The sequence below is a fragment of the Mustela putorius genome, unplaced genomic scaffold, assembly GCF_011764305.1.
Source record: "Mustela putorius furo isolate JIRA1106 unplaced genomic scaffold, ASM1176430v1.1 tig00003983_pilon_pilon_pilon, whole genome shotgun sequence".
NCBI classification, from domain to species: domain Eukaryota; kingdom Metazoa; phylum Chordata; class Mammalia; order Carnivora; family Mustelidae; genus Mustela; species Mustela putorius.
This window is the reverse complement of record NW_025422123.1, coordinates 2,406,511-2,423,276: the sequence shown is the minus strand read 5'-3', so window position 1 is coordinate 2,423,276 and position 16,766 is coordinate 2,406,511. Positions and strand designations below refer to the sequence as shown.

Below are 16,766 nucleotides of genomic sequence, written 5' to 3'. Positions count from 1 at the left end.
GCATTTCAGGATCCAGAAGTAAGGAAAGGGAGGTCAGGGCATGTATTCTCTACCACTCCCTAGACCATGTGCAGATCACCAACCATCCCCACTCTAACCCCCCACCCCGCCATTTTGCTGTGGTCCCTGCTTGTGAGCAGAAAGAACACAATCGTGTTTCTCTGCTCTGTTCTCCAAGTGGGTGTGGACCATCTCAACTGGTGAAAAGAAATTACATAAGGGGGTTGATAGCTTCCCTGGTTCACATAAATACAGTGACTCTGATGTCATTTTGAGAAAGTTATATAGTAGGTTTTTTTTCCCTTCCCCTTCTGCCTTAGTTTATATATAAAATATATTAAAGCTTAGTTTAGCAATATTGTAGTTCAAATGGGGATTCTGACTCTGAGTTATAATACTGTTTTTTGGGAAAATGTATCTTAAGTTCCAAAGAACCAGTTGATGAACTCATAAATGAACTTAGGGGCCAACACCCACGTCTGGATTGAGGTGTTGTCTTAAGTTCACAAGAGAGAGGATTTGGAAGCCATGGCTGAAGTTGGGGGAGAAACTGGTTAGGTCACCTTCATGAAAGAGGCAAGTCTTGGATTTGGTGGGAGGCAGGAACCAGGCATATGGGGACACGAGAGCAGAGTCAAAGCCCAGAGAGGGACATAGAGGAGTTGTGGCAGTGAGCATGCCATGTGTGCATCCAGGGCCCTGGCTGGCAGGTGGCTGAAGGAAAAGGCAGAGCTCCCATGGGCATTCCTGAGTCGGGGCTGCAGGTGGGGTAACTGGACAGGGTTTTCCAGTCCATGTCTTTCACAAGCCACGCAAGTGATGCTATATATAATCCATAGAAGGCAGCCATCCACTAAGGACTGGGTGCGTGCGGTCTGCCCTCTGATGGGGAGGCTCACCACTCTGTCTTTGTGTTTCTTGCTTACAATGGATAGGATTCCCCTCTCCTTTCCCCCTGGATAAGACTTTTAGCTTTGAGAGGTCCCAAAGTGTTCTTTTCCTATTGTGTGATCATTCAAAGACAAATCAGTCCCAAATTTAAGATCTAAAAGCTTAGTAACAGAGTACCTTTAGAAAGCAGAATTCTTACTCAAATAAATAAAATGTATATATGTGTGTATTATATTTAATTTTATGTATGCACACATGTATTTATACATACATGCATGCATGAACACATATGTACTATATAAATATATGCATGTATGTATTATATACACATGTGCCACACGTGTGCATACATATATTTTTCACTTATGTATTTGCCTCAAGGTTTTCGGAACATAAATATTATATTCCGATTTATAATAAAAGTGATGACTTATACACACTAAGCTGTGTCAGCTTCATCTTGACTTTTGAGGATCTGTTTCTGTTTACATTTTTTATGGTCTGATATATTGACACCAGGACACTATTTCAGGAAGATGCCATGCTGTGGCCTGGATTTGTTGGGAACCGCATCTCCGGATAGGAGCAAAGAATTGCTCTGGTTTTAAATCTGTTTTTCTTTCTTTCTTTTTCTTCTTTTTTTTTTTTAATCTCTTGCCTATGTTTGTATACATTTCGATGCTTCTTTTGTAGAAAAATAGGATCATAAAAAGTTGAGGTTGTACTACTAGGATCTTATTATACTTTTGAAAAAAAGCAATTATTTAAATCTCAAAGAGAAGTAGACATGTTCTTAATTACTTCTGGGCTTGATACAGATGAAGTCACTTTATGTAATTGGAAATTAAATGTTGGTGCAAAGAGAAGAGTCCAGAAGTGTCCACCTGGAATGAATGAGGAAGAGTATTACTTCACACTGCCTGTGGTTTTTTTGAACAAATTGTTGGATTTTTGTTTTGGTGAGAAGAGAAAGTCCAGAATTATTTCAAGGTCCCTTCTTCCTTCTAGCTCTGATTTTGCTCTGGCTCTTTGTCCTGAGCAGAGAAGAGTAAATGACACATGAGCACATCTCTTGCTCTCATCCCAACTCCCAGGCTTTTGGGGGGCAGCTGTTTTGATCTGTGCTGGTTCACTGCCGGGGAAGTAGTGTGCCTGCGGTCATTGAACTTCTGTTCCCACACATGATTGTTTGGTGTTCAGGAAAAAACACAGAAGGAAGCGCTGCCGCTGAGGAAGAAGGAGTCCCTAAAGTAAATATCTAGGGTTCTTCTGGGATTCATCCGGGTCGGGTCACTTCCTTGATTTGAGGAGACCAGAATGGAATCAGGAAGAGAGTCTGACCTCAGCCCGAGGGTGAAGGCTCACACCACCAGCAGGGAAGGCCTTTCTTTTGGTTTACATCAGCCTCCTCCTGATTGCTTCTGGAGAGCCCTCCGGGAAGGCTGGCAACTCCAATCATCAGACTGAATTCATTCACCCTGATATGTGACCATCTCAGAACCCCTTCGTTTCTAAAAGAGGAGGCTCATTTACTGATAGAATTCTCTGAGGGGTTGTATTTAGCTTACTAGAGGGCAATGGAAAAAACATATTCCAGCTGATCACAGAGAAGAGCCAGGCAGAGAGCTGTTCCGAGCAGAGGCTTCCTTGGCAGTGTCTTCCCACGGCTAACTCCACAGCTATCCTTCTTTCCCTAACTTCTCTTTTTCAACAACAGCCAAATAAATATTTTAGTGTCCTGTGGCAGTGGGAGCAAGTTGAGGCCCTCCGAGTTACCCCGATATCAGGTGGCTTTATTTGGGCAAAATTTTAAGTGTAATACTTCGTGCAGGAACATGAGAAAAAAATGGAAAAAGCAGTCACATAGAGGCTCTAAATAAATTAATGAAACTTCGAATGTGAACAAGGTGCGCCTTTCTTTAAAACTTAGGAGAGCTGGATCTTCTCCCCGGCTTTGGTGCTATCGTGAATGGCGGCAAGTGCCGGGCCTCCCGTGGGTCCGCCTTTTCCTGGGAGAAGTGATGGGTGGCTGCGCTGTAGTCAGTGCAGAGGTTATAAAAGAACCTTATTCGGAATGGCAGGGCTGTGGAGTCTCCATTGGAGAGTGGACAAGGAAGATGGACGAAAACGTCCATTCCAGGGAGGTAGATTGCCTGGTACTTTGAAATGACAACAGCCAAAAGAGCTTTGATGGGAAGGTTCTTAGACTCTTGTCCAGATGCTTTCTCGGTTCTCCGAGGATTTCAACGTTCAGGACTCTTTCTGTCCATGGTTGCCGGATACAATTCAGAGTTAAACATTTAAAGAACAAGGAGTACTCTCAGATTGTAAAGTAATTGAGCACAGCAGTGACATCTACCTCTTGGGCTTTCTCTAGTATCAATATAGTGAGTACTATGCACGCAAGATTCATCTTGAGAACTCCGTATTTTCTACGTATTTTTATGCTGTTGAGTTGGTAAGGGATTTACAAAAAGGTAGATATGGTCTTGGGCCTTAGAATCTCTTCCCCACCGAAGGAGACAGCGGCAGAACAAAGCCAATAGGATGTTTGCCTATGAGAGTACCACACACTGTAGAAATCTTAGAGTCCACAGGCCCAGGGATTAATGCCAGCTCAGCCATGGGACTGTCCCCCAGGGGCGAGGCCCAGCTCAGGCCAGGTCCGTGAGATGCTGTGAGTTTTCTCCCACCGCACCTGTCATCCAGCATCAGGATGGCTCACGGCTGTGTGTCGCTTACCACAGTAGGGAGCAGCATGACTGGAGGGAGACGGGGCTGAGGCTGCCCCAGAGTGGCACCACTGGGGAAGGAGCAAAGTTTGTGGAGAAGGCAGCTAGCAAATGACATGGTCATTCTTCTAAAAATGGCCGGTCTTCTTCATTTCTCTCCGTGGTCCTTGACCATAGACCGCAGCTGGGGTGCGCCAGGGCGGCTACTGAAGCAAACGGGAGCATTCAGGGCTGTCATTCTTTCTGCCTCCATTGCCAGGGATTAATTAACTGGGTCTTAAGGTTGTTCCCGAGACTGTATGTGTGCACTTCCCTTCCCCACACAATGAGGCAATGATTGAAACCACACAAGATGTTGACCCTACAGCTGTAACTCACAGCCCTGGCCACTTGCCACCTGGGTGGCTTGAGGAACATTGCTTCCCTTCAGTGGTGCTGAGTTTCTCTCTAGAAGGCCAGGGACGAAGAAGCTAAGAGCCTTGCCAGGGTGCGGCGAGGATCCCATGAGGTGCGGGAAGGTTCTGTGGTGCCTGGGCTGTGGTGCTGTGTCCGCCATTGCGACCCAGGTGAGCAACTCACCTCCTCCTGTTTGTGTTTATTGTTGCAGTGGTTCCCTGTCCGACAAGCGATTTCTCTTCACCTCCAATGGTAAGGATCCTGTTTCTCTTAAGAATTTGATATTTTAAAGTCTTCAGTGGTAGCGTTTCCTCCAAGGCCCCTCCAATGATAAAGTTTAAAGGATTTTATTTCTTTCCCCCCGCCACAGGTCACACAGCAACAAGTATGCTGTAACTTAAAAACACTGAGACAGGGGTACCTGGGTGGCTCAGTGGGTTAAAGCCTCTGCCTTTGGTTCGGGTCATGATCCCAGGGTCGTGGGATCGAGCCCCGCATCGGGCTCTCTGCTCAGTGGGGAGCCTGCTTCTCCCTCTCTCTCTGCCTGCCTCTCTGCCTCCTTGTGATCTCTGTCAAATAAATAAATAAAATCTTAAAAAACAAAAAAACAAAACAAAAAAAACACCGAGACAGTAACTCAATTAGCATGAAGTAGAACATATTTTTCTTTATAATCTAAGCTCTGTCAAACTTTATGCCAAAAAAGTAAAAATTCAAAATGCCATTTATGTTAAGATAAATGCCTCTCTGTTAGATTTTAACAGGAAAAGCTTTTATATTTTTTTAAAAAGATTTTATTTATTTATTTGACAGACGGAGATTACAAGCAGGCAGAGAGGCAGGCAGAGAGGAGGAAGCAGGCTCCCCACTGAGCAGAAAGCCCGATGCGGGGCTCAATCCCAGGACCCTGGGATCATGACCCGAACCGAAGGCAGAGGCTTTAACCCACTGAGCCACCCAGGCACCCCAGGAAAAGTTTTTAAATATTATAGTTTGATTTATGTTTATCTTGAATAAAGTGATTGAACATGAGTGTGCAAAATAAAGGCTTTTTAGCCCCTCCGTCACAAAATTCATTCTGTGGAAATATTCTTTCAACATAAAGTAAAATGTTTCCAGGAGAACAATATGAATATGTCTTCTTTGTCCAGGAGAGGAGTGTAGCCTTTATTTGCTAACCTCTGCATTGTCTTGGACATGGTAAAAGTTAAGTCCTAAGGACAATGCTGAGTACGACTTACTGATCTTCAGAACACCCGATGTCCTTTCTCTTCAAGAACACAGACAATAATGTCCCCTCTAATCAAATGAGAAGAAACGTGGTATTTTAAACCTTTAAGACACATTGTACTTTGCTGAAATGAGGGTGAATGTAGAGATCTCAAAAGGAAAATCTATAGTGGGAACAAAGAGATGTCATTTATAGGAGATGTGACTTCAGTGAGATCCATTAAAAAGAAAAGCAGCAAGTGGAAGGGACCACAGTACAAATGAGTCAGATGAAAAGTAGAGGTTTTTAAAAACTCGTAATTAAACAGTTGATTTGATACCAGAATGGAAATAAATCAACTAAATTATTCTACATGAGTTGGAGTACTTTTTTTTTTTTTTTGCTTTAATTTTGTGTTTATATCTGAAATACATTTTTGGCTTTTTTTTTTTTTTTTTTTTTTTTTTTTTGCAGCAGATCATTGAGTTTGGAACCTGAAACACAGATCAGAGCTTCTTGGCAGTGGGTCAGTGAGATGGGAGAAGAGGTTCACTGGTCTCCTGGCCATGCCCAAGTTCAGGGCCAAGACCTGTCATGGGCTTCGAGGGACAGTGGCAAGAACCGCAAACAGCGCGAGTGGCTGGAGACTGATTTGGGAGAGAAAAAGAAAATAACAGGTACAGTTTCACAAATGCAAAATGACGGGCAGTTGAAATTATATTTCTGAGCTGCATAGGTAGGTACCTCTTTAGTTACATCAAAGTATTCTGTGTCTTTTCTAAAAGTAACAGGCCTTCACATTGTCTTGATGGGAAGAGCCTGTGTGCAGATTATTAAGTGTGGATATAGGGATTAGATTAAACTTTTTTTTTTTTTAGATTTTATTTATTCATTTGACACAGAGAGAGAGAGCACAAGCAGGGGGAGCAGCAGAGGAGAGGGAGAAGCAAGCTCCCTAATGCAGGGCTTGATCCCAGGATCCAGGGGTCATGACCTGAGACAAAGGCAGATGCTTAACCGACTGAGCCACCCAGGTGCCCCTAGATGAAACCTTTTTATGGCATGTTGTCAGTGTGGAAACACTCAGCTGTGGTCAGTTTTTAAAATGCAAATAAGAATAATTGGTCTGTAAAATGATTTAAGATTTCAAGGAGGAAACAAAAAAAAAAAAAAGAAAGAAAGAGAAAAGAAACCTGGAATTGTACTACATGCTATATATATTGTAAAATCTAACCTATCAGTAATATTTTCTTACAAGGAATTATGACCACAGGATCCACACAGTCAAATTTCAACTTTTACGTTAAGAGTTTCGTGATGAAGTTCAAAAACAACTCCAAGTGGAGGACCTATAAAGGAATTGCGAGTAATAAAGAAAAGGTAAGAGAAACTTTGGAGGAAAGAACTGAGTGGGAGAGCAGGTCGCCAAATGTTTTATCAGTGTGTTTCCAGAAAACAGATCTGCAGCACTGCCTTTGTTGGCAAAGCCTTGTAGCTTCACTACCAAGCGTGTCTGCAGAACTACAGCAGACCTGGGTTCCTGGCTTTGGTGTCCTAAAACCAGCTAGGGGTCGGGTGGGAAAGACAGAGGAGCTAACTACCAGCCTCTTCAGGTTAAAGTTATTTGATTCTACAGGTGTTTCAAGGCAACTCTAATTTTCGGGATCCAGTGAGGAATAATTTTATCCCTCCCATCGTGGCTAGATACGTGCGGGTTGTCCCCCAGACGTGGCACCAGAGGATAGCCTTGAAAGTGGAACTCTTTGGCTGCCAGATCACACAAGGCAAGTCAGCGAGTTACTTGGCTCTGCTCCTGCCCTCTCACAGATGGTTGTTACTCATGGGGTTCTTCCAACATCTCCTCTACCTTAGGTAATGATTCATTGGTGTTGCACAAAGCAAGTCCAAACACTGTCAGTGCCACTGAAAGAGAAGATGAGATGATCACAAAATCCGTCCCCTCTCCAGAAGTACCCACAGGTAGAGCACTAACTGTTTTGTGGTTTCCTCAGGAGGATAATCGGACTCTATGTGATGATTACAGTAGCTTCAACAAAAACTTTTTTCTCTGTCGTATGAATGTCTGGAGTCAGAAGGTCCACAGGTAGCTGGGTATGTGTAAAGTGATGTATAATCACAACTCTTCCGTGCAAAACTGTAAGTAGAAAAAGTAGTATTTGCCCTTCAAACACCGGGTAAAGATTTTATGGAAAAATCATATCACCTCCATACAATGGAATACTCTGCTGTCATGAAAAATAAATATGTTTAGTAATGGGGAAGCTCTGGGATAGAGACAAACTTAAGGAAATTTGCAAAGGAAAGGATAATCCATGTAGCACTCTACCAAGTATGCAAAAAAGGAAAAAAAAAAAAAAAAGCAAAAAAGGCAATGAAGAGGGGTGCCTGGGTGGCTCCATCTGTTAAGTGTCTGCCTTCGGCTCAGGTCATGATCCCAGGATCCTGGGATAGAGCCCCACCCAAATTGGGCTCTCTGCTCCACAGTGAGTCTGTTTCTCCCTCTTCCTCTGACCCTCTGCCTGCTTGTGCTCACTCTCTCTATCTCAAATAAATAATTTTTTTAAAAAAAGGGAATAAAGAACGAATATATATATATAGAGAGAGATAATCATTCCAAAACTCTGGAAGAATGTCAGGAAACATAATCTGGCTTCCTGTAGAGGAGAAACAGAAGTAGGAGGGAGACTTTCGTAAACTTTTTGAAGTTTAAATATGTAAACATATAACCTATTCAAGTAGTAAACATTAAAAGTACATTTATTTTTTTCAGAATATAAAATGATTTGTGTAATTTTATAAAATTTAGAAAGATTAGAGATCTAAATATGAGAGTAATAAGCCATAAATTAGCATCCACAGATAATCACCATATTCCACTGTATCCGCTTTACCATATTTGTCTATATCTTTGAGAAAAAATGGTAGCATACCACATATTTTGTCTGTAGCATAGATTTTTTTGCTTAACCTTGTATCATGAGCATCTGCCAGTGTTATTAAATAGTTAAAAAACACAGTTGCTAATACATTTATAGTGTTTTTCCTATGGACATACCATCACTTAGTTAACCATTCCCCTATTATTGGAAGCTTAAGTTCTTAGATTTCTCCCAAACTTCCACTCTGGTAAATAATAACCCAGTTATTTACGACTTTTGTTCCTTTTGAAGGTCCTTCACACCCCCCCCATTTCATGAACTACACATTTCCACTCCTGATCATCCCTTTGTTGATGATCCCTTCTCAAGGATCACAGATAAAGGGTGAAGAACAAATATTCCTCCTTTAGTTTGCATAGTGCGTACAAGGTTGGAGCCTGCTTTAGTAGCTGTTAAAGTGACTTCCTTTTTTAAAGTAGGAAGACATGGTGTTCTGTGAGCAGAGTGGAAATGCTCTCTGAGGTCATCGGGCTGCATTTCCTCTTAGCCCACTGCTCCAGAGTCCTGGTAACAGGAAGCCCAGGGCTCTTCTTCCCTTTCCCCCAGCTACTGTTAGTGCACACGTGCAAAGCCTCCCACCATCTGGGGGAACTGGTTCCTTGAGCTGATTACCTCCCAACCAGCTGGGTGGGCCAGCGTAAAACCTTCCCCTCAATTCTGATTGTGAAGCCTAATGTCGTCCCAACAAGTTCAGAGTAAATGTTAATCCGTTTGGGGAAAAAAAAAATTATTTTCCTAAACTTGAGCCAGAATTTTATATCCCCTCTGTTTGCTTTCTAATATCAGGAAATGCCTAGCACAAATTCATTTAACCCGTATTAAACCGTTGAAGAACTTTCAAATCAATGTTGAGTTTTAGACTGAACTTGGGCTGCAGCTCATTTCTGTTTTAATATGGCGGCTTTCCCTCTTCCTAGGAATAAACATCACAGCTGTTACAATTCTGCCGGTGCTCCTTGCCCTGCTGCTTGGAATAGGAATCTTTGCAGCCTTTAGAAAGTATGTGCCTTGGCTTTTTTAAGTTTCTTCTCTAATTATGCAAATAATCACAAAACCAAACTGTTTGCTTTTCTGATGTTCATGTGTAGAGAAGCAGCCTTACTTTGGCCAAGATAAAATGTTAATACATGTTTTAAAAACAAGTTGGGTAGGGGTAGAAAGTATTCTTCTACTAAAAATTCTTCTAAAATTCTAAAAGAATTCTTATACTAAATTATTCTTCTGAAGAATTCACGTATTCTTCTATAATAATACTTACAACTTAGGAAGCTTTTCAAGTAAGATTCTTTTGTCTCTATAGGAAGAAGAAGAAAGGAAATCCATATGGATCAGCTAAGGCCCAGAAAACAGGTTGGTTTACAGAAAACTCTATCTATGATTTTATTTTGTCTTAGAGAAGGGACAGGGTCTGCAAATTAAAAGCATTATTAGGTCTGTGGCCCACACTTAACATGGTTAAAAAAATAAGCTCTATAGCCTTTAAGTTAGCAAGCCTAAAAGGGATGGAATATTGTATCATATCTCTTTATTTCAACTGGAAGTTTTCATGGCCAGTTACTTTAACTTTTGTTCAGCATTATCCCATCATTTATCAACATTCTTTTTTTTTGGAGGGAGGGTATTGGAGTTTAGGCCACCCCATTGCCTGTCACCCAGGAGAAGTTATAAAAGCCCTATTTTCACAAAGTATGTTGTTGGCCCGCATCTCCAGTCTTCCATGGTATTTCCCATCCTGGGAAAGCAAAGGAAGAACCAGGCAGGGTTCAGGTTCAATTGCAGAAAATCCTTAGGACTACAGGATGCCCATGCAATGAGTCATCTACAGTCCAGAGAGACAGCAGCAGGGAAGGACACCTCTGAATCTTAGGAGGCCTTTGGGACACCACCTCTGCAGAGTCTCAAGAGCCAAAAGTGTTGGTTCCTGAGACATGAGTGTCGCATCTGTGCAGATGATGGGAAGCCATGCCACCAAGTGTAACATAGGGATAATCTGGGACATAAGGGGTACACAAATACATCGTGAAGGCAAGTGGAAAGCATGGTTGGAATGGTGTTCGCTGTTGTAACGACCGCAGTATGCTGTCTCTACTACATATATCTGAGGAGCCGTGGCCACTCTCTACATGTAAGGTCAGCCAGCAGGAGGTGGCCTGACCCCAACTCATCGAGAAACACATCATGGACAATGTACGTTATGCTTCTGAGATATTAGTGGTGTTTCGTGTTATCTTTATTCCAGACTGTTGGAAGCAGATCAAATATCCCTTTGCCAGACATCAGTCCACCGAGTTCACCATCAGCTATGATAATGAAAAGGAAATGACGCAAAAGTTAGATCTCATCACAAGTGATATGGCAGGTAAGCGGCAACCCCTTGGGACGGTGCTCTCGGGTCGGAAGTGCTGCTTCTGGGAGAAGCAAGACCAGGAGGGAAATAAGCCCATTCAGACGAGGCCAGTACACTGACAGGGGCTAGAACAGACCTATAGCAGTGGCCCCAAGGTACCATGAAAATCTGGAAGCCCTGAATTAATCTGTTGCTAAGATTTTGGTGAAGACACTAAGAAAGAGGGACTGGAAAGATGAATTAAGAACAGCTCCTGCCCTTATAGAAGATGAGCTGGGAGATGAAAGAAGCTGTCCAGTGTTAGAATGGCCTCTGTGTTGTGATAAGTCATCCCTGAAAATCAAGCTTCTCAGACTTTCTTGGGAGAAGGATCCTTTTTTTTCTTCTTTTGCCTTTTAAAAAATTATTTCTAATTCATTGAGAACTAATACTTTTGTAAAATACAATACAGTTGGCCCTTGAACAACAAGGGCGTTAGGGATGCTGGCCCCCCTGCACTGTCAAAAATCCATGTATAACTTCTGACTTCCCCAAAACTTAACTACTCATAGCTTATTGCAGACAAGAACAACCTACTGTTGAATCCATCCTTAGAAATAAAATAAACAGTCAGTTAACATGTTTTATGCATTAGATAATATATATATATTTTTAAAGATTTTATTTATTTATTTATTTGAAAGAGAGAGAGAGCATAAACAGGGGGAGGGGCAGAAGGAGAGGGAGAAGCAGACTCCCCACTGAGCAGGAAGCCCAATGCAGGGCTCAACCCTAGGACCCTGGGATCATGACCCGAGCCAAAGGCAGCTGCTTAACTGACAGAGCCATCCAGGTGCCCGTGTATATTATATTCTTAGAAGAAAGTAAATTAGAGAAAATAAAATGTTATTAAGAAAATCATAAAAAAGAGGAAAACACATTTCCAGTACTATGCTGTATTGAAAAAAATATCTGCCTATAACTGCACATACATAGTTTAAACCCCTGTTGTTTGGGGTCAACTGTATAAATTAGGAGAAAACATTTTTTAAAAGACATACAAAATACAAAGCTCTAATTCTTTTATTAGAGCAATGGACATAAAGTTAGTCTTGAATTGCTGTGAGTTTCTAAACACTTGCTCTCAATTTGTGTACTCTTTCTGCAGACCTGTCTTGGTTCTCAGATACGTAGGCATCACCAACTGCACTCTAGGAGCACTGCTTAGCTTCTCGCTCCTCAAAGTGCATTCTGAGGGCCAGCAGTATCAGGGAGCTTGCTAGAAATGTGGGCCTTCAGGCAATGCCCTGGCCCACTGGCCCAGAAGTTCCCAGGTGGTGCATGTCTGTATCAGGCAGAAGACTACCAGTGGAAAGGTTGCTTGAGCTGCTTCAGGGCAAAGAGAGCATCTCTCCACCCAAAATCCATCTTCTTATTTCTTACCCCTTGACCCCCACCAATTCTAGTACTACCTTGTAGATAAAACAAGAGAGGGAAGACCCCCTTGTCTGTCTTCTTATTCCTTTCATTGTTCTTTAGCTTCTGGTGCAGCCGGTCCTCCTCCCCCACTGTGTGGTCCTTCTTGGGCACCTTGACTGTGAGACTCCCCAGGTCTTGCTCTTCCCCCGCACCCCACTTAGCCACAGTCTCTCTCCTCAGAGAGAGGAGAGACCCCCCTGCTCCAGAGCTCCCAAAAGAGAGCACTTCCTTGCGTTTTTATCTGCTCAGCTGCTAAGCCCCGACTTCCCTCCCTGTCCCCCAAAGGTCAGTAATCTCACCTGCTGGGACTACCTGCGAATGTCACCAGTTCCTCAGTGGGTCCAAAATTGAACCCATTGTTCCTAACTCTCCCCATGACTGCTCCATACATTCTCTTCTGAGTGGCTTCCCGACTGTCTACCTCAGGCATCTGGGCTTAACATCTGGGAAGGGGTCTTAGCTCCCCTCTTTCCTCACTCCCCACATTGTTGGTAATACATATTGCCTGAGTCATGTCTCCAAGGGATAGCCTTCCCAAGGCTGCTGCCAGACCTCTTGCGTGTGACTTACACTTTTTCTTTTTTTCTCATTTTTTTGATCTTTCCCTCTTTAGTCAGCTTCCTGGTTACCTTTAACTTTGCCAGTCTCTTCTTTAGAATCCTCAGCAGGTTTCTTTTATGGAACTAAACCAAACTTGCTAGTACGGCACTCAGTGTTCTCTATGTGGGAGTCTACGTTAACAGTGTGCACTTGGGATCTCAGCTCGACCTCTGGCTCCATTGGGTGCTTACCTTGAGATCTTGGAGAAGTTACTTCATCTCAGTCTGCTTCTGTTTTCCGTTTGTCAGATGGAGTAACAGTCAGTACTTCATTGTAATTTTTTTTTGAAGACTTCATTAATTGATACCTTAGTATCTTAGAATAGTGCCTGGCACAGAGTAAGGACTCAATAAATGGGAGCTTCATTGGTATTATCGCCATTGTCATTAGACCCCAACCTATTCTTTTGGTCTTGGTTTTCCATTAAAGTACCCCATGTCCCTCATACTCTGACCACATCAAACTCTCTTTCCATGGTTTTTAATAGGTTGTTTAATCACCGGTCCCGTTCCTCATAGTATTTACTGCCTCCACTCCAAAATCTGGCATCTCGAGAGCCATTTTGAGAGCTCCATGAGGTATTTCCCTCCCCTCTCCCAGGTGTGGGGAAGCGTCCTCTCCGCCTTTTCCAGGTTCCCGCGACCCGCTGAGGCTTCCTAAAGTTCTGTTCTGTAAGCCCGTGTGTGTGGCACCTCCGCCTTTTACACCTCAGGCTTTCTCATCCTGCCTGCTATGTGGTATAGGCACTCAGAAGAGCTGGTTCCCCAGGGCGCCGCCTTCGCCAACAACCGGCTCGTCCGGGCGTCCGGGCGGCGCACACACGGTGTGTCTCCTGCGCTTCTAATTGCAGATTACCAGCCGCCGCTCCTGATCGGCACGGGGACCGTGACCAGGAAGGGCTCCACCTTCCGCCCGATGGACACCGAGGCAGACGAGGCCGCGCCGGGCACCGGGGCCGGCGGCCACTACCACTGCCCCCTGTCGGCCGGCCGCCACGAGTACGCCCTGCCCTTGACCCACCCCGAGCCGGAGTACGCCACGCCCATCGTGGAGCGGCCCGCCGCGCGGGGGCTTACCTTCGCGGCGCTGGGCGGCTACCACGTGCCGGGCCCGGGACCGGCGCTCGCGCCCTCGCCCTCAGCCGGCGGCGGCGGCGCGCCCTACCAGACGCCGCCCCACCCCGCGCCCTCCGCCGAGCGCCGGGGCTACGATCAGCCCACCACCGGCGGCCCGACGGCGGAGCGCGCCCACCCGGACTACCAGGAGCCGCGGGCGAAGCCGGCCGCCAGCGCCGCCTATGCGGCTCCCAGAGACTGCCTCCAACCCCAGAGCCCCACGGCCATGACCGCTCTCCTGTGAGCACACTGTGACAGCACGCTGCTGCGGTACAGAGCCGCGAGCGGTGTGCGGCGTGCGGCAGACGGGAGAGGGGGGGTCAAGTGTGCGTGTGTGTGCGCGCGCGCGTGTGCGTGGGTGTGCGCGCGGGCGTGCCTGAGATTTCATAGGATCCTGCGGTGGAGCCCTAGGGCCCACCTCCTACTGTTTACAAAGTAGTGCATCTGGTTTTGTTCTGACCCTTCGGGCAAGAGCCTGTTGGGTTCTGTTGGGCTAGGAAAATGACAATTTTCAGATGGCATTTTCATTTCTCTGTGACACTGAGCTGCTTTCGTATAAAATGTGCAATCTGTACAGAGTTGTATTTAACATGAATGAAAGTAACTTAAGTTCGCTCGATCAGCTTTTCTGCACAGAGGCTAAGTGGGAGATTGAAGCTGTTGCAGAAACGCGTGTAATAGTATGTTCGCCCGAAGTCTGTTTTATCTGATAGTGTGTTCGCAGCAGGTCTGTTTAAACTTAATCTTGTTGTTATTGTGGCTCGTTTCCTTTCCTTTGATAACCAGAACTAAAAGCATTGCTAACATTCTTTTGGAAGGAATGAAATTACTTGAAGCAGGAGAAACACACCAGGGTGGTTGTTAGCAATTATGATTGTAGATTAAAACACAATAGCACACAACCACCTCAGCAGCTGCCTGTTCCTTGGACGCCACTTGGGATAGGTTCCTGCGGGCCGCTGGCGGCTTCCCTGCCTGACAGACCTGGGTCTCCGAGGTACGGGCCTTCATTCCACTTGGCTTTCCTCCTTACCTCTGCCCGCAGAGGCGGTCTGGCTTTCACATGTAAATCCACCTTTCCAAACTGTCCGCAAAGCCCAGTGCGGAGACGCAGGGGCCACCAAAACTGCTCTCCCAACAAACTGAATGAAGGTGGCGCAGTGATGACAGCCGGACTTACTGTGACAGATGCTTTTGTACCTCAGATTAAAAATATTGCTGAGGTCAGACGCCCACACTTTGCGTGACTTTCTTCAGAAATAACACATTGTCACTATGAAACAAAGTTATTTGAGGTGTGTTCTTGCAAAAGGGACAGCGGCCAAATCCACATCTAGCTTTTCTACTGAGATGGTGGGGAACTGAACTGATTTTGTTTCTTACAAAATCAGCGTTCTCTCTGATTCCAGATTAGCCCAGACCTCAGCCGTACCTCGTGTTCAGTGCTTTTTATCTGTTTGCGTTGAATTTACTGTGCAGAATTTGCCCTCTTTTGCCAAAGAGGAAAATGTGTGTTTGTTTAACAAAATGTGGACCAAAAAAAAAAAAAAAAAAAAAATCCTTTACCTAAAAAATATATTGTGATTCTATTTGTATAACTATGACTTTGTGTGAAACTATAAATCTTAAAATAGGGTGCTGGAAGTTCACAGCAGACTTTTTGGTTATTTTAGGGTATAAACTGTTTACTTTGTGGAGTTTACATGGTTTTATATGCATACTAATTGTAATAATAAACTATGCCAAATCGCAGTGCCCCTGCCTCTCACTGGTGTCTGCTAGCTGAGCTGTTGAAGGCGTCTGAGGCTCAGTCTTCCTCAAAGGGCAGGCGGTTACAGTGGAAAGAGCTGGGTTTGGAGTCAGGCAGGTCTTGGTTCCAGACCCTGATCAGCTGCATAATAGCTGAGGGATCTTGAGCCAGTTAGTCTGGAAATAAGACCCGCCAAGCAAGTGAAGTCTACTCGAGCTTACTATAGCATGGGAGTCCGCCACCATCGCTTGCATTTTGGCAGAGAAGCCGAAGGGCAGCAGAGGGATGGAAAGCTTCATGTTGGAAAAAGAAGGGAGGGCTGCAGGTGTGCCTTGCTTGGAGGCTGTTGGCATGGGGAAGCTATGGGGTGGATTGACCAGATAATGGGTTAGGGATGTGTATTTGTCCTTCTTTGCTTGGCCCTACGTTGGAAATGCGTACAGAAAATGTGAGAGGCTATCAGTTAGTAATCATAGCAAACATTCTTGCTTTGCTTCCTGGTCTGACTGGCAAGCCTGACTTCTAGCGGGTTCGCCTTCTGGGCTGGCTCCTGTGGATAATGGGTTGCTTTCCTGTGCTTATTGCTGTGGGGTGTAAATCAGAGTTCTGTTTTTATGCATGGCCTGTGCGTTATCCATTTGTATATTCGGTTTGTCATATCTAACCCTTTGCCTCCATTTCTTCTTGTATAAAAATGACGTTAATGCACCTTCCTTCTAGCCTTACAAGTAAGAATTAGTTGGAACAACATTTATCAAAGTTTTTGTTCTGGAATTAGCTGTTTTTCTAATCCAGGCCCTTAGTGGGCTGCATGTAGCCTTCTAACATTAAAATATTAGTCCACAGGAATAGACTTGTTTACAGTGAATTCAAGTTATTTTCATCCACATTTCTTGCCCATACTCATGATCTAATCATGACAGAGAGAGAATAGGACTTGGTTTTGTAACAGCACTTCCCCAGGTGGACTTGCTGTGCAGATGGGGTGGTTGAGTGGAAAGGTCTGGTAAAACCCTACACTGCCTAGCCTAAAGTAGAAGATAAGAGTGGAAAATGCTATGTCCTTTTCAGTGTTTTGCAACATCAGCAACTGTGATAAGGTGAGAATGAGATCATTTTAACTGTCTGGTGTCTTCTGTTATCAAATCCCATTGGGAGGCCAAGATGGCATTCTGTCACTTCTTACAGTTGTGACTGCAACATATCTTTCCTGACAAACAAAACTACACTGACCACAGAAGCTGCTGAAATGGCACTGGGTTTTGTTCCTATTTAAAGTTTTCTTAATATTTCTAATCAGCCTAGAA

The 16,766-nt window shown here is 44.4% G+C and overlaps 1 protein-coding gene across 2 annotated transcripts in view; it reads left to right on the top strand.

Moving 5' to 3' along the window:
* Positions 1–15,461, top strand: part of DCBLD1 (discoidin, CUB and LCCL domain containing 1) — a 66,971-nt gene extending 51,510 nt beyond the window's left edge. For both annotated transcript variants that reach the window (XM_045071034.1, XM_045071035.1), the window contains 9 exons: positions 4,231–4,272; positions 5,698–5,906; positions 6,488–6,609; positions 6,866–7,013; positions 7,102–7,209; positions 9,107–9,188; positions 9,490–9,539; positions 10,429–10,548; positions 13,445–15,461. In XM_045071034.1, the coding sequence (XP_044926969.1) occupies positions 4,231–4,272; positions 5,698–5,906; positions 6,488–6,609; positions 6,866–7,013; positions 7,102–7,209; positions 9,107–9,188; positions 9,490–9,539; positions 10,429–10,548; positions 13,445–13,953 (1,390 nt within the window). In that variant the 3' untranslated portion in view covers positions 13,954–15,461. The remainder of the gene's footprint in view (positions 1–4,230; positions 4,273–5,697; positions 5,907–6,487; positions 6,610–6,865; positions 7,014–7,101; positions 7,210–9,106; positions 9,189–9,489; positions 9,540–10,428; positions 10,549–13,444) is intronic.
* The last annotated feature ends 1,305 nt before the right edge of the window (positions 15,462–16,766 follow it).